The following is a 24,115-nucleotide window of genomic DNA, read 5'->3' as shown; positions in this document are numbered from 1 at the left end:
AAAGCGACCGAGAGCTGAGGTCAACTTTAGTTTTATTTCGGGGTGTTCCAGTTTTAACGTGGGACTAAGTCTTTGATTTCTATATTGGGGTGCACTTTAGAAAAACGAAAAGGGAACATGTAACGAAAGTCGAAAGTGGTTATGGTTTGCTCGCTTATAACTCAGACATCCCTCAATAGATTTTAGAAATATGTATTGGATCAATCAATTGGAAATTTTTCTGTGAATCCATTATAATACAGTAGATTTCATGTTTCCCTAACAAACTTTCAAATATTTGAAACTAAAAATTCACGCTCTGTGATTGGTCGGAATAATTAGTGCTGAATTGCCGTAGCGATAATGATGTTTGCATATACTTTGCATTTATATTCATTTTAGTTTTACTTGCATTTAATGGTTCTCACTGCATTTTTTTTTTATTTTCATAAAAAAATGATAAACCCCCTGCATTCGTAGTCCTACGTGAGCTCCTCGTTCGTGTCCCTAGGCACAGACCTTCGTACTTTTTTATTACGTTTTACCGTTGTTATAATACCGTGAAAGCACCTAATTCTGATCACCTAAGGCATGATTCAACTTTAAACCCTCACCGAAAAATAAAGCTTTGACATTTATTTACATGGTATGTGTGTTTCGCAAGTATTTTCAATTGTGTTTCAGGGAAAAACATGAAAATGCCCAAATTATTTACCGAAAGTTACAAAAAATGCATCAAAGTATGATGTATTAGTGCACCTAATTCCGATCATCAATTTTAAGGGGTGGTTCTAATTCCGATCATAGGTGTATCTAATTCCGATCACGACATGATGAGCTGTTAAAGCATAAAACTATTGCCAACTTATATCAAATGGTTCTGAAATGTTTTGCATTTATAAAGTCTAACGACAATCCCCCTACCAGTAATCTTCTGCTTGCGTTAATGATCATTATTATCATTAGATTAATATTCATAAAATTTGTGTACTCGAGTGCGGGTTATGAAACATTCCCCTTCTATCTTCGTTCAACTGTTACAATTACAGTAAAATTAGGCCACATTTGACGTTTTCATGTTTTGTTCATAAATAATAGTAAAAATCAAACCAGAAAGGTTGTGTTCCAGACATGAACGCGAAGTTGGCGTAGAACTACGTTAGGCTGGTTTTCGTGAAGAAACTTCGAATATTAAAGAAAACGTTTTACACCATTTTGATATATGTGTAGTGTAATATTATCACGCTTAATAAATTGTATCGTATTTTTGGTAGGTGAGTTATTTTTGATATCAAAAACGAATATTTTTACCAGTGCCAGTATTTCAGTATAGAAATCTGCCTCACGCATCCAGCTATTAACAAAGTTGTACACTGAGAAAACTTTTCGTATAGTTTCTATGTGTCCCACACATAGATTTTTGCAATGTGCCCAGCCAATGAACTTTATATGTCAAACAGTTATAATTTATGGGTACGCGAAACTTTTGCACATACTATTCATATGCGTATATTTTTTATGTGTATAATTGCACATGCTATTCATATCCGTATAATTTTTATGTGTATTTCTAGGCGGATTGTGCCTATATGTGGCACATGATAACCATCTGGAATTTCATATGGAAATTCACCATTAGTTATGTGCAGAATATTTTGAGTGTAGGAGAATACTTAATTGAGGACTTAAGTTTTCTCCTAGAACTTTGTTAATAATATGTTATTGTTATAATAAGAGAACAGGCATTAATGAGATAGTTCATAACTGCATTGTTGCTATCGCTTGTTTGCAGCGTAAGAGTCTGAGTCTTTCAGTAGGCCTTCAGTGGTCTGAACCTTTCAGCTGACTTCATGGTACGGCACTGGTCTAATAAGCTAGACGTCGCATGTTCGAATCTCTACTGAAAAAGGTGGTAAGAGTCAAAGGATTTGTGGCACCAGTTCTACAATTATCCTGTACTCTTTCAGCTGGCTGCGAAGTCTGTCGTATAAAAACAGAAGGTCAAAATTCCAAATTGGAAAGTAGCACCTACGCTTTACTGTGCTTTGTAGTAAGCATATAAACACCCAAGTTTATTTTACTTCTCTGTCTTGAAGCAGCAGCAGCCACAGCTGTCTTGCCTGGGAAGCAAGACTATGCTTCGGAAAATATATGGAAAAATTTTAGCTATAGTTTTCGTTTCGTTTAGCTTTAGTTTTCGTTAATTTTCACCATTTAGCGGTTGGAAGAGAAAGCCATACAATTGCTGCTTTTTTATGATCAAAATCCGTTTTAAATTGGAAGAGCTATAAGCGTTCAAAATCTTTCATTCTGTCGTGACGTTGGCTTGACTCCAAATTTTGGAGTGACACCATGCTGTAAAACGTAGTTCTACGTCAAAAAATTTCAATAATCCTACCATGTTATCATGTTGCGAATAATCCTAAAATCCAAATAGCAACTACGTTAACATGCATTTTGCGAATTTATAGCTTTAGCATAGTGATCAGAATTAAAAGCAGAAAAAAAAGTTATGTTCATAATTCCGATCAATCACTTTAATGGAATAAATTCCGCAAGTTCAGCATATTTTCAGCCAAATTTGATATAGAACGGTTATATATGCTTGTATCTACTTGTTATTATAGAATTAGGGATGGGAACTATCATTAAAAATCGTTACTGATAACCATCAGTAGTTTCAGTACGTTACTGATAACTATCAGTAAATATCAGTAATTTTACGCATCACGGCATTGTGGCCAAAAAATAGAAAATTGTAATAACTGCATTATTCATTGTAATTTTACATTGTAATTTATCAGGTGGACTTCATGGAAGCTCGCGCAACTACTGACCAAATTTTTTCCATGTTCCATCCGACAGATTTTGCAGAAATGTTGAGGGTACATCGTGTCACGTGGTACATCACATCTTTATTGATTTCAAAGCAACATACGATACATCGAAACCAGCTATGGCACATAATGCACAAAACCGGTTTTCCGGATAAACTACCGCGACTAATCAGAGCTACATTGGAACGAGTGATGTGTTTCGCATGTTTCGCGGACACAATCGAGTCCCTTCGAGACACGGCGGAGGTTGGGACAAGGTGACAGCTTATCCAGTATGCTGTTCAGCATCACTCTTGAGGCGGTGTTCCGACTAGCGGGTATCGAAACGAGAGGCATGATTTTTATCAAGGGTAGAAGTATATGAATCACGACATACTTTGACTGCTTGTGAATCCCAGAGACTCCCATCTTCATCTGACGAAAGTCGGTAGGCTACGGTGGGCCGGGCACGTCGTAAGGATGCCGGACGACAGAGCAACGACAACAGTTGTTTTCAACAACCCCACCGGCACCGAAAACACGAAAACTCAACATGCAAGATGGCTTGAGCAAGTCGAAAGTGATTTATGACTATTGAGACGACTGACAAATTTGCGACGAATGGCCCAAGATCGAGTTGAATAGAGACGACTGTTTGAAACAGGACGAGCCACCCCGGCTCTAGGCTGCTGACGACAACGACGACATATTGTATCACTTTCGTCTATCGTATGCAACTACCGACCATTAACTTTAATCCAACTGATTTTTCTAACGGGACGACGTAACTGTATCAGTAAGCATCAATAACTGCGAAACCTTACTGATGCTTAGTGATATTATTGCTTACTGATAACTATCAGTAATTAATGATAGTTTTCCCATCCCTAAGAATACCGAAGAAGGTAATGTGGAAAAAATTGCTATGATCTTAGCAAATTTGATCGTGCGCTTAGCACTCCGGCTAAGAAAATACATTTTGATGGCGGTTTTTGCTACTGCCTGTCGAATTTAATTTATTTTGAGGTGCATGGTGCCCCAAAGGCAGTCATTTTTCAACAACTGACACATAAACACATAGCACAATAACTGAGCATGCTCATTTACTGCAGGTTTGTGCTCAATTTTCTAAAACTTGGCTATTTAGGTTGAGTGATGGGAATTAGTAGCTGATCGCAATTATGTGCGGTCACGGTATAACAAAGGTTTAAAAATTGGTCGAAAAACACGAAATTGATCCGAGGCGTGTGTGTGTATGTATGTACCGATTTTTTCTATCGCCGAATCGTTCGCTATTACTTTTGTTTGAAAGGTATTATTGTCTAGTAGATCACTATTGAGCTGTTTCGTGATACGACGTTTCGTTTAAAAAACAAAACAAAAATAAATCCTGCGATGATGAAATCAATTTTTTTACTTAAAAATCATCATCACCATCATCATTGTAATCACCAGTAAAAAAATTGCAAAAAAAGAATTTTATGACTTTAGGGGAGATTGATCAATAATAAAAAAACATTTATAATACCTAAATATTGAAAAACATAACATACAAAAAATAATATTGTACCAAAAAAAATCATCAGTGGAAAAAGTCGTAAGAAAGGATTTTTCTGACTTTTGGGAAGATAAAGCAATAATAAATAAAACATTTCTGATACCTAAAAATCAAAAAACTAAAAATTTGTACCAAAAATGATGATTCGATTATCCGGGTGATTCGATTATCCGGGCTGAAAATAAAAATGAGCACCCGGATAATCGAGTCCGGGATGTATTATCATATAGTTCAATTGGAAACTGATAAACTGAGCATTCAAATTGTCTTTAAATATTATCCCCAAAATAATTCCACTATTACTGGAGCATCTACCCTATATCAACTAGAAAACATGTTTTGTTCTCACGTCGAAGTAAACTTTATGATCTATTAAAATTTGCTTTTATTTTTTTGAAAGGACATGTATTGACTTGTTCTATGTATAATATAAATAAACGTATAATCTAATCTAATCTAATCTCACACTAACGCAGCCAATTCTTGAAAGCATCCGGGAAAATGACGATTACTTGAATCAGTCATTTTACTTGTCAACGGCCAGGCCAACTGCGCAGTATGTACCGCAGAGAGAATGCCAAGGAATCAAGTGGAACCAGAAATAATACTTAATTCCATTAAACTCCTTGAAGCCAAAGGGAAGCAAGAAAGCGTATACCGCCCTTACCAAACGCTTTTTATGTTGATAATGATTTATTTACAATCGTTGGGAGTATCTCTGCTAATAAAAGTTAAGTGATACTCCGGACTCTCGGGGTTGAACTAATGGCATTTAGACCAGAAGTCAGGCTGCAGTTGGCCAAGGATATAGCGCCTTATTTCGCTCTCTGAAAATATATCAGTCTAGCAAAAATATTAGTTTAAATTTTATTAACACTTGAAAATAAAGTCGTGTGGTTTAATGGTTGCCAATTGTAAGGTTAGGAACTGTAAACCACTCGACCCCGCACCTCCTAGCTTGGTTATTCAATTAAATAAACTGAATTATTTCCAGATATGGCCACGTGGTGGCGCTAGGTAGGGGTTTAGGATGGCTAAAGCTATGCTGGGCGCTTTTGCTTAGTTGCCTTCCCCATATATTTAAATTGATCTATTTTCATATAAAATGTTCAGTTCAAATTACCTGAGGAAAATTATTAAGCAAAATGAAATCTAATTCAGCATCCAAATTAATATTCGACTTAATTTCAAGGTGTACAATTTTGCATCCAATTATGTTATTTTAACCTCAAACACAGAGAACTGACTAGGGCAGTGATGGCCGCTTGCGGCCCTTCGTGATAATTCGTGTGGCCCGCGGACTGATTTGAGGAATGGCGGACTTATGAATATTTTTTTTGAATCACTCAGAGGTCACTCAGATCAGTCGTAATATCTCGTGCATATTGTAGATCTGATTGCTTTCCAGTTTAAATCTTGTGGCGATTCCTAAACATCGGCTTTTGCTGCTGCCTATGTAACATTTTGTTATTCGCAGAAATGACCAGAGGTTATTGCGGCCCGCGGGCTCATGGGTCGATCTAATTTGGCCCGCACCACACCTATGCCTGGGCACCACTGGACTAGGGTATGTTGTTGCTTCGTCGCAATTGCCTATTCCCGTCCTATCCAACACAAATTATTAAAAATATCAGCATTTTTATGACACGCAATGCAAAACTAGGTATTCCCTAATATTTTAGTTTGTTGTCTATCATGCGCGATCGATCAAAGTGAGCTGAGATCTATTTAAATGGTTTTTATCATTAAAGAAGTCCTACCAGCCAAATTTCCTACGTTTTTTCGTGCGACGAAGAAGAAAATGTCGACTAATCGTTTTAATTTTCGTCATTCATAAATGAAAATAACTCACGCAAGGCATTGTCGTTATTCTACAGCCAGGAAAACTTGCCTGACCTGCAGAAATGAAGTAATTTGCGGTTTCGTCACTAACGAGAATGACATTAGCTGAGGCTCGTTTATGTAGGAGTGAGAGGGGAGCAAAGAGTGGAGGAGATGATCCGGTAGTTTGAAATTTGATGTTGATATTATTCCTACTGTAAACAGCCTCAGCAAGGGCCCCAGCTAATGTCAAAAAATCTTTATATGTGTGCGTGGTGGAATACTTCATTTTGTAGAATAACATTTGTCATGCCGTCCTACACAAATACATGCGCGTTAGCTTCCTAACGGGGGGCTCCGTAGCCGCAAGGTTATCGAGTCTGCTTTGACAAGCGAGTGGTCGCGGGTTCGAATCTTAGTAGAATCAAGCCTTTCGATGTCGTGACTTCAGCATGGGTTTATTCTCAGGCCCCTCCATTTACCCTTCCTTCATGCTGAATTCTATATTTACCCTCTGACGCCTCTTGACAGTGCAAATGTCCCTCCAATAGTTAAGTGTACTGGTCAGAGATACGAATGAGTCCTCGCTAGGGACGGCTATAATATGGGATAGTACTGACAGCGAGGAATATGTGGGTAAAGTAGATCAAGCTTTGAAGGAAGGGTAAACCCCAATACACACAAGCACGCATAAAACTTAATAACCATATCGCTCATTCAATAGCGATTATAGCTAAAAGAAATGCAGTGCAGGTCATACAGCAAACACCCGGGCGATATTACAATAGATCAACTATACTGGTCGCAGTACCCACGTGCTTTCTAAAGAAGTGAAGAGCCGCAAGTTCGACATCGTAGCGCTGCAGGAGGTATGCTGGAAAGGAACGATGGTACGTACGTATAGAGATGGTCATACCATCTACCAGAGCTGCGGCAATACACACGAGCTGGGCACAGCTTTTATAGTGATGGGCGAGATGCAGAAGCGGGTGATCGGGTGGTGGCCGATCAACCCCCGAATGTGCAGATTAAGAATCAAGGGCCGATTCTTCAATATAAGCATAATTAACGAGCACAGCCCTCACCTCGGAAGTACCGATGATGACAAAGACGAATTCTACGCGCAGTTGGAGCGTGAATACGACCGCTGCCCAAGACATGATGTCAAAATTATCATCGGGGACTGTAATGCTCAGGTTGGTCAGGAGGAGGAATTCAAACCGGTGATTGGACGGTTCAGCGCTCACCCGCAAACGAACGAAAACGGCCTAAGACTTTGCGACTTCGCCGCCTCCAAGAACATGGCCATACGTAGTACCTTCTTCCAGCATAACCTCTACCATCGGTACACCTGGAGATCGCCCAACCAGACAGAATCACAAATCGACCACGTTCTGATAGATGGTCGGCACTTTTCAGACATTATCGACGTCAGAACCTATCCGGGCGCTAACATTGATTCGGATCACTACCTAGTGATGGTAAGGATACGTCAAAAACTCTCTGTTGTGAACAACATACGATACCGCCGCCCGCCACGGTATAATCTAGCGCGACTGAAGCAACCAGAGGTCGCCGAAAACTACGCGTTATCTCTCGAAACCGCGCTGCCGGAAGAGGGAGAGCTGGATGAAGCCCCTCTTGAAGACTGTTGGAATGCCGTGAAAACAGCCATTAACAGCGTAGCGGAGAACGTCCTAGGCAGTGTGGCACCGAATTGACGTAACGAATGGTTTGACGAGGAATGCCAGCAGATATTGGATGAGAAGAACGCAGCGCGGGTACAAATGCTGCGTAGAGCCACCCGTCAGAATGTGGAGCGATACAAACAGAAGCGGAGGCAGCAAACCCGACTCTTCAAGGAAAAGAAGCGCCACCAAGAGGAGAAGGAGTGCGAAGAACTCGAACAGCTGTACCGCTTTCACGACACACGGAAGTTCTATCAGAAACTCAACGGATCTCGCAAAGGCTTCGTGCCGCGGGCCGAAATGTGCAGAGATAAAGATGGAGGTATCTTGACTGATGACCGTGCGGTGATCGAAAGGTGGAAGCAGCACTACGATGAACACCTGAATGGCGTGCAGGCGGAAGACCATGATAGCGGAGGAAGTGACCACATTGGTGCAGCAAGCGACGAAGATGTGCCACCCCCATCGATAAGGGAAGTTAAAGAAGCCATCCAGCGGCTGAAGAACAACAAAGCAGCGGGAAAGGATGGCATTGGAGCGGAACTTATTAAAATGGGCCCGGACAAGTTGGCCGGCTGTCTGCATCAATTGATTGTCAAGATTTGGGATACGGAACGACTACCGGAGGAGTGGAAAGACGGGGTTATCTGCCCTATCTACAAGAAAGGTGATAAGCTGGATTGTGAGAACTACCGAGCCATCACTATCCTGAATGCCGCCTACAAAGTGCTGTCCCAAGTCCTCTTTCATCGACTATCGCCAATAGCCAATATATTTGTGGGAAGTTACCAGGCCGGCTTCATGGAGGGTCGGTCTACAACAGACCAAATCTTCACCCTGCGGCAGATCCTCCAGAAGTGCCGCGAATTCCGAGTCCCCACGCACCACCTGTTCATCGATTTCAAAGCCGCATATGATAGCGTAAACCGACAAGAGCTATGGAAAATTTTGGACGAAAACGGCTTTCCGGGTAAGCTTACTAGACTTATCATGGCTACGATGGATGGGATCCAGTGCTGTGTGAGAATCTCGGGTGGATTGTCGGACCCATTCGAATCTCGCAGGGGACTTCGACAAGGAGATGGTCTTTCCTGCCTGCTATTCAACATTGCGCTTGAAGGTGTTATAAGGCGAGCGGCGATCGAAATGCGGGGCACGGTTTTCAATAAATCCAGTCAATTTATCTGCTTTGCTGACGACGTGGATGCTGTCGGCAGAACATTTGAGGCGGTGGAAGATCAGTACACCAGACTGAAACGCGAAGCAGAGAAGATTGGATTACAGATAAATACGTCTAAAACGAAGTATATGCTGGCGGGCGGGACCGAGCGCGACAGGGCTCGCTTGGGCAGCACCGTGGTAATCGACGGGGATGAGTTCGAGGTAGTCGACGAGTTCGTATACCTTGGCTCGCTGGCAACAGAGGACAACAATACCAGCCGTGAGATTAAAAGACGTATTATCAGCGGAAGTCGGGCCTACTACGGACTCCACAAACACTTGCGGTCGAACAATCTGAGCCCCCGTACAAAGTGCACACTGTACAAAACGCTAATTAGACCGGTTGTCCTCTACGGGCACGAAACGTGGACATTGCTAGAAGAGGACCTACGAGCACTCGGAGTTTTCGAACGGCGGGTGCTAAGAACCATCTTTGGCGGAGTGCAAGAGAACGGTGTATGGAGGCGAAGAATGAACCACGAGCTCGCGCGTCTCTACGGCGAACCAAGTATTCAGAAAGTGGTTAAAGCTGGACGGATACGTTGGGCAGGACATGTTGCTAGAATGCCGGACAACTACCCTGCAAAAATGGTTTTCGCATCAAATCCGGTAGGAACAAGACGAAGAGGGGCACAGCGAGCGAGGTGGCAAGACCAGGTGGAGCGAGATCTGGCGAGCACTGGGTGCCCGCGGAACTGGAGATCAGTTGCCATGGACCGAAACAGATGGAGATATTATACTGCGCAGGCCTTGTCATAAGACGTTAGGCCAATTAAGTAAGTAAGTAAGTAAGTGGTCGCAGTAATGAGTCCACACATGGAAAAAATAGCTTACTAAACATTGTTGTGATTTTTAGTTTGGACGATGAAAAATTTTGATGGACGGATTTTAATACGGTACGACGAATTTAAGAAATAAAGTCACTGTTGCGTAATTTCAATAATATGCTATAATAATCGCTTTTCAGTGATTTCAAAGTTCACGGATCGGAAGGTAACTGTGTTTTAGTCAAATCAGCACAAGAACTTTTGGAGTATTCATTGAATCCATCCAACAAATGATGAAAATTAGAATGGCTTTACTTACTACGACGGGAATTAGAAATAAACCCCATCAGGTAATTGACGAGAAGTGTGTAAAAAGTTTTTATGTAATCAAGGAGTACTATAACTAAAACTTGATGTCGCTGCCATCACTACTATGTAACTCCAGTTCAAAGTAATATTGGTAAAGGTGCATGCATATTTATTTATGCGCATGGTCTTCACTGCAAATACCTCAAAACTATTTTTTGCTGCCTTAAAAATGACAATTTTTTAACGATATCTTAATCGTAACATTCCTAATTAGGATATATAATTCAAGCAATGAAAACATCTAATAACGTTTTTCATTCGTAACTTCTACATTATGTCAACGTGCTATTCCTAAATAAGTCACTGCGCCAATGTTAATCTTTAGTTCTATTCCGATGACTGCTTGTGCTGTTGCTTTCAAAAATGTACTTTGCCTCTCTCTGGATATTGTCAGCATAAACGGATTTCTGTTTACTTGATGATCAAGTCATACTTTCCGTACTCTCGATCTGAAATGAAACAGATGTAAATCAAATGCCATCAATCCACATCGTCAGCTAATCTTACCTTCATCTGCTAACTGTTCCTGTTCGTCATCTTTCAACTGAGACCAGCTTGCCGGGCCACGGAAGCATAATATCCGCCGGCCGGAAAGTTCCCTCTTTATACGTTGCCGCCAAACGATCAAAACAAAGAAGATCAGCACCCCGTGCAGGCAGTTTATCGAATCGATTAGAATCCTAGTGAAGTGAAATTTCAAGTGATAGAAATGAAATATGAAAGTAGGACGGTTGATTTCAATTTTAACGGATGCAGTGGCCATTACGGAATAATTTATCAGTATCATCGACATATTAAATATGCTTCTATCGGCACGAGAGCTCGATAGCTTATACTCACCAGAACCAGGAACGACCTAGATGGCCATCCCCAACGTGGAACGAGATGATTTCGAATATCCATATTAGACCAGCCAGCAAGAACAGTTTCAAATAAAGCATACATCTAGAAATAACGAATCAAAATGTAGAGCACTGGAAATGATGCATCATGTGCTTATCTAGTGCTTGAGAGATTCTCCAGCAACTAGTTACGTGATATCTATAGCCTTTTAGCATTACGCTATTGGCAAGGTTGTATATGTCTATTGTCTGTCTTATCATTAGAAGCAACTCCCTTACTTGTATCGTAATGCCTTCTTCCGATCGGGACTAATATCGTCTCCGCTGGTGTGCAGATGGTAACTGGTCCAAACGAAGAGGAAAATGTTGATGCTCAGCATTACACTTAGCGGCAAGTAGACGAAGTACGACTGTTCTCGTTCGGCTGCAAAGCGCGGAAATAAACATATGCTTTGAAAGAAGATCATTTTCTGACGAAAACTGTGACTCTGCAGAGTCGGTCTGGAGAAAATGTTGCTTGCAGCTTTTCTTGTGGTTAATTAAGTACTGCAAACTGCGTTTTATCTATTGGATTTGATACCTTGTTTTGATAATATTTATTTAATTAAGTGTTCTATTTAAAAGGAACGTGTGATTAATTTAGAATTGTAGACTTTTGAAAATGATGATTTTACATAAAATCAATTTATTTTAATATATTAAACTGGCGATGGTGTACGCATCACAAATAGTATACAGGAAGGTATTTTCAGCCTATTTTCCTTTTCTTTCTTTAAATTAATAATTTGGCAATATACAGTTTTAATATGATACAACTCAAGAATGTACGTAGTCTGTTGTTCAAAATCACGTGTTCTTCTACTAAACCTAGACCTAAGCAATAAGCATAGCAATTACTTAATAGGTTGAAAATACCCTCCAGTACCCTACATGTGTGTGCTGTGTTGTGAGTGTGTATGACCTGCGTACGAATATGCTTGTAGTAGCCGTGCGGTGTTTGGTGATTTTTTAAACACAGTGAACATAAATATGCATGTGTGTATTAAATTGTGCGATACGGATTCCCGCCGGCTTAATGAGTGACATTACAATTTTGTATGCTTTTGAGATTTTTTTCCTGCCAAAACAGCAACATCTATCATAAGCATAACAATTAATAGCAAAAATGAATGCAGTATGAGAATTGATATCCATTGTACTGGATTAAAAAATTTTACGGGTTGGCTCTCTGACTGTTTGTCTGGATTCCATAGAATGTTGCACTAGAATTTTTTCTTTTCTTGTTTTGTAATTGTGCATGTCGGAATTATGAGGAATACCGATGAATGAGAAATATTTTTTATCGTAATGAAAGTGCGAGCCAATTTGAATGTTAACCGTCTACTTGAATATCACAATACAGCCTTGAACAATTTTTGAGCTTCTACTCACAGCACCTACTACCCGCTTTTCATGATAATAATATTTTCGACGTACTTCTGAACCAGCAGGATATTTCTCCGAAGGTAGCGTTTCGCATATGGTAAACGTAGACCATCGCTGTCAACGTGAGCGCTACCGTGTTTGCATAAATGTGGTTGAGGATATACCAAGCACGCTCTTTAATTTTCCACTGTCGGGCCCTGCAAACAAAATAAAAAAAAGTAAACGTTGAGAAAACTGGAATGTTAGCTCGTCATATTTGAGAAAGATGCGGCCCGGAGTAAACCAACCACGTATGATTCATTCTCGTATGAAATTAGCCGTTTACTTTATAGAATCGAGTTGTATGTTGCATTTTCTAGTAGAACAAAAGCAAATGCGTATGTACGATGTATGCGTCAGCCTGTGATTTCCCTTATTTTCGCTATGATCGCCAAAACAGACGTCACTAGTGTCGTTTGTGGATTGACCAATTACTAGTTACCGTCACAGTTGAATCCAGTTCAGTTTGAATAGATCATCATTTTAAACAGCTGGAATGTGCACGTCGGATTATACTCACACTGTTAACTTCCACACGTTAGCCATCACGGTGTTGAGCCAGGCAAAGTAGCTGATCAGAAAGAAATACATCAGAAACGCTGTGGGAAAATATATTGAAATTTAGATTATTAAAAGAATTCAAGTAGAAACGTTCTGAAACTATTTGATTGCCACATTATTTTTTAACAATTCAAAGTTCGTAATGTCCCAACTATTGAATAAAATATAAAATATCCCAACTTTTGAATATATCCTGTTCGGAGCGGTCTTTGTCATGATTTTAAATATTGCTCACCGATCTCTAGAAAGAACGTCAAATTGTGGACTTCTGCATTTTATTTCAATAAATTAAGTTGTATTCCTATAAGATTATGTAGAATCATAAAAATGTATCATGGCCAGGGCTTGAAAAGGGATCGCAAGTTGAATGTGACTGCCGTGAATGCGAACTTTCCGCATTCAAACTCCCCTTTTTGAACGATCATTTGACTGTTTTTTGAATCCAGTCAATCTGCCGCTTGCGCTGCTGCCGTCTTACAATTCGTGCGGCATCTCAGCAAAAGCAAACAGTCGATCTCCCGTTTTGCTTTGCGCTTTGAGAATATAAACTGCAAACTGACTGGAAGCATACGGTGACGTATTTTTTCGTTTCTCTTTTTGTCTCCAAATCGGCTGCTCACAGTAATAGTTTGTCACCCGGACGTCGGTCCGACGCAAGCAAAATATTCGTTTGTATTGGAAGTAGTCCGACCGACTTCTTCCATGCACAAGTAGTGGTTGTTTTTTTGTAGTATTGAATCATACGATTGTGCGGTTGCTTTTCATTAGCGTGGTGATTGCCAGTCATTTGACTGTTTTGCAGTCATTCGCTGCTCCAAACGGTAAAGGCAACTTGATCGAAACGAAAATGTCAAAAAGCTTTAGAACGCGTTCGTACTGCTGCCAGCTATCGGCGTTTGACTGAGCAAACTGCCAGTTGTGTTATGCATAGCGTTCGTATTCCACCTCTAAACGGACGGTGTGAACTTGGATGCGCGTTGGTGTGACTGCGGTAGAAAAAAAGGATCGGTCGAAGCCCTGATCATGGCCTTACTTTTTTGTGAAATGTATCATTTTTTTTTTATTTTATAAAGTGAACACCTATTTTTTGTAGGAAACTAGCTGACCCGACAAACTTCGTTTTGCCTTAAATTAAACTGTGCTGTACATAAATCCTGAATCTCGGATGACCTTTATCACCATCTCGAGTTTTGCAAGTTTCTGAGGAGTTCATGGGTGTTTTATTATACAAATTTTCCTCACAGTAAAGTAGAAAACAACTCCTTGTATGGGAGCCCCCCTCCTAAAAAGGGAAGGGGTCCTAATCCATCATAGTAAAAATTCTTGTCTCCAAAAACACCCACATGCCAAATATGGTATAGGAGTCCCCCCTCCTAAAGTGAGGAGGGGTCCTAATTTACCATAGAAAAAATCAGAGGGGTTGTGTACAAGACACGACCGCATATATAAGTGACGTAGGACTACATCAGTCTCTTTGTAGTGATAGTAGCATGTATTCATGCTTGTAATCATTCGATTCTTCATATATACGTGCTATATGCAACATATATACATGCTACATGCGTTGTATGTAACATTTATCAAAGTAGTAACATTGCATACGTTCAATACTCAAAAGATTGTGCATTTGAAAACAATTTAACAATATCAAGAACACAAACTATTGCTTTCCTGCTACCTTACTGAAATTAAAGATTGTTTTTATTACCCATGGTTCCCCACGTTGTACTGTGGTCCAGAAAGCCAAATTAAGTGAAAAAAAATTGTTTACTCAGTAGTCGTGGATTTTAGACTATTTACGTCTTAGCAACAAAATCTTGATTTAGGATGCCGCTTTTTTTGGCATCGGGTCAAAAACGTGACAAAATCGGGGGTGACAAAATCGGGGAGTGACAAAATCGGGTTACCACTGTATGTGGTTTTAACATATTTAAGTATATAAAAGTAAACGAGTTGCGCCATAACTACGGAACGCCTTGACTGTTCTTCAGCAAACTTGGCGTACATGTTTCTTGATACAAGTGAATCAGCGCAGGAGGTTGACAAAAAGGGGGTGGTCGCTAAAAAGGGGGGGGGGGAGGTCCAAATAAGTAAAAGTGACTGCGATCATCTTGCATTAAGGGGCGAACCAGCCACAGGCTGAAAACCTCTCAAATATAGAATAATAATAATAATAATAATAATATCTTGCATTTGGTCTGTTAGAAGTTGTACAAGTGGCTGGGAGATAAGATGAAGAGCGTGTGAAAAGATGGGAGGGTCACAACTACGGAAGTAGAACAATATAAGGAAGGTTTTGTGTCTCTTTCATTATCTTCGGAGAGACGTACAAGTTGCTGTAGACAAAAGGGCCGCTGACCGAGGAGAGTCAAGGGGAGGGAGTCAAGGGGAGGAGTAGATATGTCTAAATGAGGTCTTTGTTTTTTGTATTATGAGAATTTGCAAACTGAAACGTAGTGTTGTGAAGCCCGCATTCGTGTGGTCCAATTTTGTCTCACGATTTTCTTTTAACGAACACATTTCTTTCGGATTTCTTTTCTGATATTCTCATACACTGCGATAAGTTTTTGCCACAGTGTATTTAGTTATCACCTCCCAGTTGGCCTCGAGGTATGATGCTGGTCTAATAAGCCAGTCGTCATATGTTCGAATCCCGGCTGGGAGAGGCTGTTAGAGTCAATAGGATCGTTGCAACTGGCTCTACAATTGTCCTGCACTCTAACAGCTGGCTGCAAAGTCTGTCGTAAAAAAACAGAAGGTCAAGCTTCGATAACGGAATGTAGCACCTAGACTTTGCAATGCTTTGCTATTTAGTTATCAGCCACGTTCGTTGCTTACGCTCGTCATTGTAACCCAGCAGTTGATACCTATCATCGCTCGCGGCCCGCACACTTACCCGCGTGTGTAAGCGAGGGCGTAAAATGAAGAAGAAAAGTAAAATCCGTATCCATACATCCAAGTGTGCCGCTCGTGCTAACGGCCTATGGACAGCTCGTGAGCTTTGGATTCGCGGGCGGGATGTATAGAAAGTTGATATGAGGCTGTACACTCGCGAGTGTGTAGGTAGCAGAATGTATGCACACAGTACCAGCAGTTGTTTGGCGTAGGCTTGCGTCAGTGGAGTAAGCTTTGAATGCTATGCTTTTCACACTTGCTCGCCTGAGATTTTCAATCTTATCGAAAACAGATGTACAAGTGGCTGAAAGACAAAAAAATGGTGGCCTCTGATGAAAGGGGAGGTGCGACTCCATGATACTATGAAACACATATGATTTCATTATTTTGTCTACCATTCCCTCTGTTTATTGGATAGTCTACCGTTTTTAATGTCTAACCTCATTACGAAGTTTAAGTCAACAAATATGAGGTTAAGTTTATACATTCTCTTTTAGATTTGAACCACTCACTCAACTTATAACGGTTTAAATGCAAGATAATTACAGCCACTTTTACTTATTTGTACCTCCCCCTCCCCTTTTTAGCGACCACCCCGCTTTTGTCAACACCCTGTGCTGATTTACTTATGTCAAGAAACATGTACGCTAAGTTTAATCAAGAACAGTCAAGGCCTTGCGGAGTTATGGCGCAACTCGTATACTTAAATATGTTAAAACCACACATATTCAAAGTTGATTTATTTGAGATAGACAAAAATCCACTCTCCAATTTTTTGATATTATGTATTGTCAATTGCAAGGAAAATTGTCCAATCAATAAGTGCGCAATCGCTTATAAAAGTGCTATTTTAGCTTAAATCGTTTCGGTCTCTTCGGCGCACTTATTGTTTGGAAGATAACGAAAAAGTACGCCGAAGATATCGAAACGATTTAATGCAAAATAGCACTTTTATGAACGATATCGCACTTTGGATGGTACAATTTTCCTTGCAATTGACAATACAAAAAATCGATCTTTCAAACGCAATCAACCGATTTTAATTCTGCTTGCACCTTTCTGAGATACTAACATTTGAAAACGGCCTATTGTTATCATAAAAATTAATATAAGTATAGAAGTAAAGTAGATAGCCAATTTCTTTTTTCACCAAAAGTCATCTGAGGAAGTGTTTTGCGAGAAAGGCGAAATAAAAAAGTTATGGAGAAAAATCGCAAAATAGCAGGGTCACCCTAACTTGACTCAGGAAAATCGCTCTAATATGGAAACGGTTCGAGATAGAAGGATTTCATCTTCTGCAATATTACTCAAACATCCGACTACGGAAAGTGACCGAAAAACGATCATACACATAAGCATTCCAGTGCGACGTGGAACAACTTCGGCGAAATAAAACGCCGCTCCTAGAAAACCATGATTTTCAAACTTTATGTACCTTTTTCTCAGATACTACACAACGTATTGGAACAAACTTTTTTTTGTTTTGTTGGTACTTGGTAGTAGCTTGGCAAAGACTTAACTTTTGAGGTTTATAGACGAAACACAGCCGAAGAAAAAAGCAGAAAAAGACAAAATTTTATTTTTTCAGCCATCTTTTCTTCTTCTTTTTCGTTTTTCTCAGGCTGTGTTTTGTTTACAAACCTCAAAAGTTATATAAGTCTTTGCAAAGCTACTACCAACAAAACAAAAAAAAGTTTGTTCCAATACGTTGTGTAGTTTCTGAGAAAAAGGTACATAAAGTTTGAAAATCATGGTTTTCTAGGAGCGGCGTTTTATTTCGCCGAAGTTGTTCCACGTCGCACTGGAATGCTTATGTGTATGATCGTTTTTCGGTCACTTCCCGTAGTTGGATCATAACAAATTTAGTATTAAAATAAGCAGAAAAGACTGCAGAAGCAAAAGCTGAGATAAAAAAATAATGATTTTTTCAAAAATTTTAGTCGTTTAGGCGTGGTTCACAAATTACGTAACGCAAAAATTGTAGTTTTTTGACCCCCTCCCTCCCCTATGTAACAATAAGTAACGCTTGGCATAACCCCCACTTAAAATTACGCAACGTTAACTATACCTCCCCCCTCCCTTCCCCTACCATTGAAAAAAAAACGCACAATTCGTTTAATTTATTTTATTTTTACAAACTCAAGAAACGCATCAATTCTGTATTCCTAACAAAACCACTCTGATCGGAATGTCAATTCTGAATTCTGATCAAACTGTATGATATAACCACCCCATCGGCAGACAACCATGTTTTCACCGCCAACATTTCGTGTGTGCGAAAATTAGATAGCATGTCAGCACTGCGTTTCACTCATCTGCGAGCAGTCTGATTTGGGCCCGCTGTCAAATTTTAAGCCCCGGACATGCTGTCGCTGACGTTTACTGCAGCTCGATATAGAGATGTCGATGGGGTGGATATAACACAAGTTCTGAGTTTAGAACAGAATTTTGATCGAGAGTAGAATTGAGGCCAAAATTATAAAGAGTTTGTTGGGCTCAAATGTTCTTTACCTGCTCAGATTTGTTCAGCAATTTTTTTAATTTCACAAATTTGTTACGTAACTCTCCCCATGACTCCCCCTCTCCCCTGCGTAACAAAAAGTAACGCAAGCTCAACCTTCCCCCCTCCCCCCTCCCCTCTATGCGTTACGTAATTTGTGCACGAAGCCTTATGTCCCCTTATGAACTGCTTTAAGGCGAAATTAGTCGTCATCGATTCTGCAGATTTTAAAAGCAGTTTTTTTGTTTGAAACAAAAATTTTGTTTATGAAAACATATTCGCTGTGTTCAGATTGGCAAGAAGAATGCAGTGAATACATTTTTGTAAACAGAACCCCGCTTTTGGGTCCAAAAACTGCTTCCGAAATTGGGCTCTTCGATGAAAAGTTAATGACTGCTAGTTTCCCGTTAAGCTCCTCCTAAACTTCTGGTCCAGCAGTCTCTTTTTGGGTCGGTAAATCCTTTACAGTTTAAGTTTCTCCATATTTCTTAACTTTTGAGCATACTTTTTCAACTTGCTTCGCGATTTTCGCTAATTCAAAATTAATCTGCGTGTTGGCGTGCTAATCCGACCCATAGTTTTGAAATTTGCACTTATTTTTACATTTATCAGTTGTGTTGTAAAACTGATTATTTTATATATACACTGAAATAACTTTCATAACCAAGAATTAACCAAGTCCGCTTGAAAAAAATATTCCTCAAATTCCTAAAGACTGTACTCGAAAAAATGCAACACTTTCTTTTGTGTATAACTTTTTTTTTATTGCATGGGTAAAAAATGATGAAAAGTAATGTAGAGTGTAATGTTTACATGTGCAAAATTTCGTCACAATCTGTTTAGTGGTTATGGAGATGGTTTCCTAGCAAGAAGTGTTTCGACAGAAAATTATGGGCGCGGTCGTGGAAAATCCAGACCAATCCCACAGGTGGATCGCGAAACAGTTGAGAACCGACTATTGAACCGTGTTCCTTATGGTAAAATCGCTCAAGGATATCAAGACGACCCAGCAGCAAGCTGGCAGTGGAAGAAAAGCGAAGACGACTGACCCCGTGAAGACACGGAAGGTGAGGGATTACTTCAAGCACAATCCGAACTTTTCGATTTCGGAGGGGGTCAAGAAGGTACATTTTTTCGTCTGGTTCGTCCAGCAGACACTGAAACGGGTCGGATTTCATGTCTTCAAGGTAAGGACCTTCCTAACCGAACCGATAAACGTTAAAGCGGACGCCAAGCAGATCCCCGGTCTGGAGTTTTTAGCCGGTTAATCCCGCCTGGCTGTTCCCGAGAAGTTCTGGAGGAAAAAGGTCGATAAATATGCCAAGAAGTACTTGGTCTGAGGAAGTGGCAAATTCAGCAAGCCGTACATAATGACCAGCACCATCAACGACTAAATGTATAAAGAAAAATGCCTCCATAAGCACCTGCTGCTTCCTTCGGCCCCACGAAGGTGACAGTCTGTTTTGGCTAGATCTGGCAGCGTACCATTATGCGAAATCGGAAGGGAGTGGTACGAAGCCAATCATGTTGTTTTGTGCCAAATTTTGGATTGACATCCTGCGGCAAGACGTAGTTTTACGTCAAAACTGTTGCAGAGGCATTGTCTTTACTATAAAATTTAACTATATTTTTACTATTTACCATATTTTTGATATGTCGCAAACATGCCTCATTTACTATTATTGGCAAAGTTTCCGCGTGTTGTTTGTAATTAACGGTCTGTAACAATTCATAAATTAAAACTATACAATATTTTTCTCATTGTTTTTATTTACCTATCTGGTTGGGCTTTTTACCTGGTTCCGCTGAGACATTTAGCAATATTCTAAATGTCTCAACGAAGGTACCCTTTTTGCAACGAACTTAATATTTGTGTTAATATGGTTTTTATAATATAGAGCTTGTTTGATGTTTCATAATTGATGACTTACATATTTTAATGAAAGTTTGTTTTAATCAAAGATTTGTTCAAGATAAAACTGAATAATCTAATAACTTTCAATCTAGAATTATAGCGTTTAAATCCGATAAGATATCTTCGAGAAATGACTGTTTGTGTGTGCAACATATATTGCTCAGTTTGTGAAACCAAATGCAACGGTACATGCGAGTCAGACACGGCCCTCCAATCAACGCATTGATTTGACCGCGGTTTAATAACCTTTGCTGAAGCCATTGAGCTGTGCAAGCACGCAGGGCGATCATAAGTCCCACGTGTCAAAAGCAGTGCAATTTGACAGTGTCGTCATACAGTGTAGTGGAACGCAATGCATACATAATTCTTTGCACTTACCTATCACCGAGCATAGAGAGCTGTAGGTAATGGATGTTCCCAGCTGAACCACACTCAATAGCAACATGAACATCATCAGGCAAGTAACTGCAATCGATGTAACCTTATCCTGGGTCTCCCGCAGATCCGGAATCAAAAAGTATATGTAAAGCGTAACAGCAAGGAAGAATACCGATATTAGCATCATAATTCCTTTGCTAAAGTAGAACGATAAGCTCGAAGTGTACCCGTCGTTGTTAAAGCACACCATAAACACCGGTTGCTTCTCGTCTCCGTCCAGTAAAGTGGCCGAGCAGTAGCTAGATTCGATGAAATAAGGCAATTGTAAACATAATTAATTGATATAATCAACTGAATGGCCCCTAAACTCATACATTATTGTTGAATAGCATAATAAACAAACTAATATTTCCTTTCTTTTTTACTTACTCTGTCCATTCAACTTCATAGTTTCCGTCGACCAGCGCACCTTTCGGGTTCACATGCACCTCTACTTCCAACTCCTGATATATAAGATAGTGCTGGGTGCAGTTGAGCACCACGTTGTACGTAACGTTTGCCGTTTGATTAAAGCAACCATGATGGGATGTAGATAGCACGTCTGAGTCTAGGCAGCATGATTGCTCTTTTACTGTGAGGGCCGTCGGGACATTTTCTGCGGTCATATCTGCGCTAACTATAGTTGCTAAAACGCAACCAATTAACACAACCAGCTGATGGCTTTTGTAGCAAAATTTGTACTCCATATTGGTTCCTAGCTAACCTTAACTGTTTGGCACTGATTGTTTGCGTTGAGTTCAGTTCACCAAGAAGTTGCTACACTTAATTGTCATGCAGAGAGCACCCTTAGTGGGTGCAGTGTAGTTTTCAAAATTTGAACCAATCCTTATATGCCTTGCAGAGTTTCATTTTCCATGATGCTATCGCTTGCACTTGTCAAACATCACAATTGGTGTAACGAAGAGTCGGTTTCAACTTGGTCTATATATCGAAAAAAAAAACAAAATCATTATTTATATATTTTTGATTACGTCCAACCGGCTGTTAGTCCCACCCAAGTGTTAGCTAACAGTACAGCATGCAATGTTTTTGCATCAACGAAAATGTGCATGATTTGCGGTATGGATTTTTTGCTTTCTACATCATAGGCAAGCGTTATAGGCCATAAAGAGCGTAATATCGCCATCATCGAGTGTTACGAATTCAATTTTCCCTATAGTACTTTTGTACGTAGACCTTTTTATCAACTGTGTAGACGGAGGCGACGGGGCGAATATTTCAAGCAGACAATTTGATAACTTTATCGTCGTACATGATGCTGTTTATTACCTCGTAATAACTCGGACATTGAAGCAGCATGGCATTATTCTTATATACTATGAGATTCTGGTTTTCATACTCTGAAAATTTTGCCTTTTGTTTGCCTGATTATGACTTGTTTTCGTTTTTACAGTTTTAGATATATGCTTCGTCGCTTACTGCTGTGGCTTAAATTATACTTCCTTGGACATTGTTTTCTGTTTGCTGCTGTTATATGTTTGCGTTTCATTTAAGTTTTTTAAATTATGTAATAGTGACCAAACGAGGAAGCATTGTGAAAGGAATTGTTAATGCTTGCTATCTTGTCATAATTCTATGATAAAATGAGCAATCTTGCTAAACACAATGTTATTGACCTGTTTAGGTGGAATCCACTCCTATAGGAATCCAATCCAATTGGAATTCAATCCAATTGGAATCCAACCGAATTGGATCCACTCCAATTGGAATCCAATCCAATCCGATCCGCTCCGATCCAATCCAATCCAATTCAATCCAATTCAATCCAATTGGAATCCAAGCCAATTGAAATTCAATCCAATTGGAGTCCAATCTAGTTGCAATCGAATCCAATCAAGTGGGATCCCGATATAATCCAATTGGAATCCAATATAATCCAATTAGAATTCAAACTAATTGGAATCCAACCCAATTCAATCCAATCCAATAGGGATCCAATCCAATTGGAATTCAATCCAATTGGAATCCAGTGTAATCCAATTGGAATCCAATATAATCCAATATAAAAACCATTTGAAATTCATTCCAATCCGATCCGAATCCAATCCAATTGGCATCTAATATTGTATCCAATCCAATTGGATCCAATCCAACTGGAATCCAATCCTTTTGAAATCCAGTATAATCCAATTGGAATTCGGTCCAAGTGGAATCCAATTGGCATTCAAACCAACTGGATTCCATTGCCAATTGCCAATCCAATCTAATCCGATCGGATCCAATTCAATTCCAATTGGAATCCAATCCAATAGGAATCCTATCCAATTGTAATCCAACGTAATCCATTTGGAATCCGGTGCAGCTGGAATCCAATATAATCCTATCTAAGGGATTTTGCTGGATTCCAATTGGATTTGGTTGCAATTTGATTCAATTCCAATTGGTTTCGATACAAATTGGATTCGATCCTATAAGATTCCAATATTAGGTTCCAATCAGATTGGTTTCCAATCGTATTATGTTGGATTCCGATTGGATTATATTGGTTTCCTATAAGACCGGGTTTCAATTGGGTTATGTTGGATACCAATTGGATTATATTGGATTCCTGTTGCACCGGATACCAATTGGATTGGATTCCAAATTGATTGGATTCTAATTGGATTGGATTGAGCTGGATTGAATTGAATTGGATCCGATCGGATTAGATTGGCTTGGATTGGAATCCGATTGGTATGGATTGGATTGGATTCCTATTGAATTGGATTCCAATTGGATTGAATACAATATTAGATGCCAATTGCGTTGGATTCGGATCGGATTGGACTGGATTGGCCCGGATTTCAATCTAATTCACTCGAATCCAATTGTAATCCACTTGGAATTCTACCCAATTGGAAATGGAATCCAATTGGAATTCAACCTAATTGGAATTCAATCCAATTGAAACTCAATCCAATTGGAATCCAATCCAATTCAATTGGAATCCAATCCAATTCAATTGGAATCCAATCCAATTCAATTGGAATCCAATCCAATTCAATTGGAATCCAATCCAATTCAATTGGAATCCAATCCAATTCAATTGGAATCCAATCCAATTCAATTGGAATCCAATCCGATTAGAATCCAATCCAATTCGAATCCGATCCAATTGGTATCCAATCCAACATAAGAATCGTAAGGAAAATTCAGTATAAAACATTTTATTATAAAGAAATATATCTTCAAGTGAGAATTAGTTAAATCAACTGCTTTATTCTAAATTAATTTTTAAAGTGCTGAAGTCATTACCCCCGCTAATATGAAAAACAGCTCGTTCAGATTGGGCGAGTTCATTT

The 24,115-nt window shown here is 39.6% G+C and overlaps 2 protein-coding genes across 4 annotated transcripts in view; one reads left to right on the top strand and one right to left on the bottom strand.

Annotated features, from left to right (window-relative positions):
- Positions 1 to 24,115, top strand: part of LOC128733116 (RNA helicase aquarius) — a 112,357-nt gene that overhangs the window by 19,758 nt on the left and 68,484 nt on the right. The gene's annotated exons all lie outside the window — the stretch shown is intronic.
- The window catches only part of LOC128733118 (probable G-protein coupled receptor Mth-like 11), a 52,157-nt gene continuing 38,224 nt past the window's right edge, over positions 10,183 to 24,115 (bottom strand). Inside the window, exons 2-9 of the mRNA XM_053826737.1 lie at positions 21,204 to 21,755; positions 20,775 to 21,073; positions 13,046 to 13,124; positions 12,538 to 12,683; positions 11,341 to 11,485; positions 11,060 to 11,164; positions 10,727 to 10,899; positions 10,183 to 10,668 (exon numbers count right to left, since the gene is read on the bottom strand). Coding sequence (XP_053682712.1) covers positions 10,631 to 10,668; positions 10,727 to 10,899; positions 11,060 to 11,164; positions 11,341 to 11,485; positions 12,538 to 12,683; positions 13,046 to 13,124; positions 20,775 to 21,073; positions 21,204 to 21,520 — 1,302 coding nt within the window. The 5' untranslated portion in view covers positions 21,521 to 21,755 and the 3' untranslated portion in view covers positions 10,183 to 10,630. The remainder of the gene's footprint in view (positions 10,669 to 10,726; positions 10,900 to 11,059; positions 11,165 to 11,340; positions 11,486 to 12,537; positions 12,684 to 13,045; positions 13,125 to 20,774; positions 21,074 to 21,203; positions 21,756 to 24,115) is intronic.

This window comes from Sabethes cyaneus, chromosome 1 (genome assembly GCF_943734655.1).
Source record: "Sabethes cyaneus chromosome 1, idSabCyanKW18_F2, whole genome shotgun sequence".
Taxonomy (NCBI): Eukaryota; Metazoa; Arthropoda; class Insecta; order Diptera; family Culicidae; genus Sabethes; species Sabethes cyaneus.
This window is presented reverse-complemented; position numbering and strand designations above follow the sequence as displayed.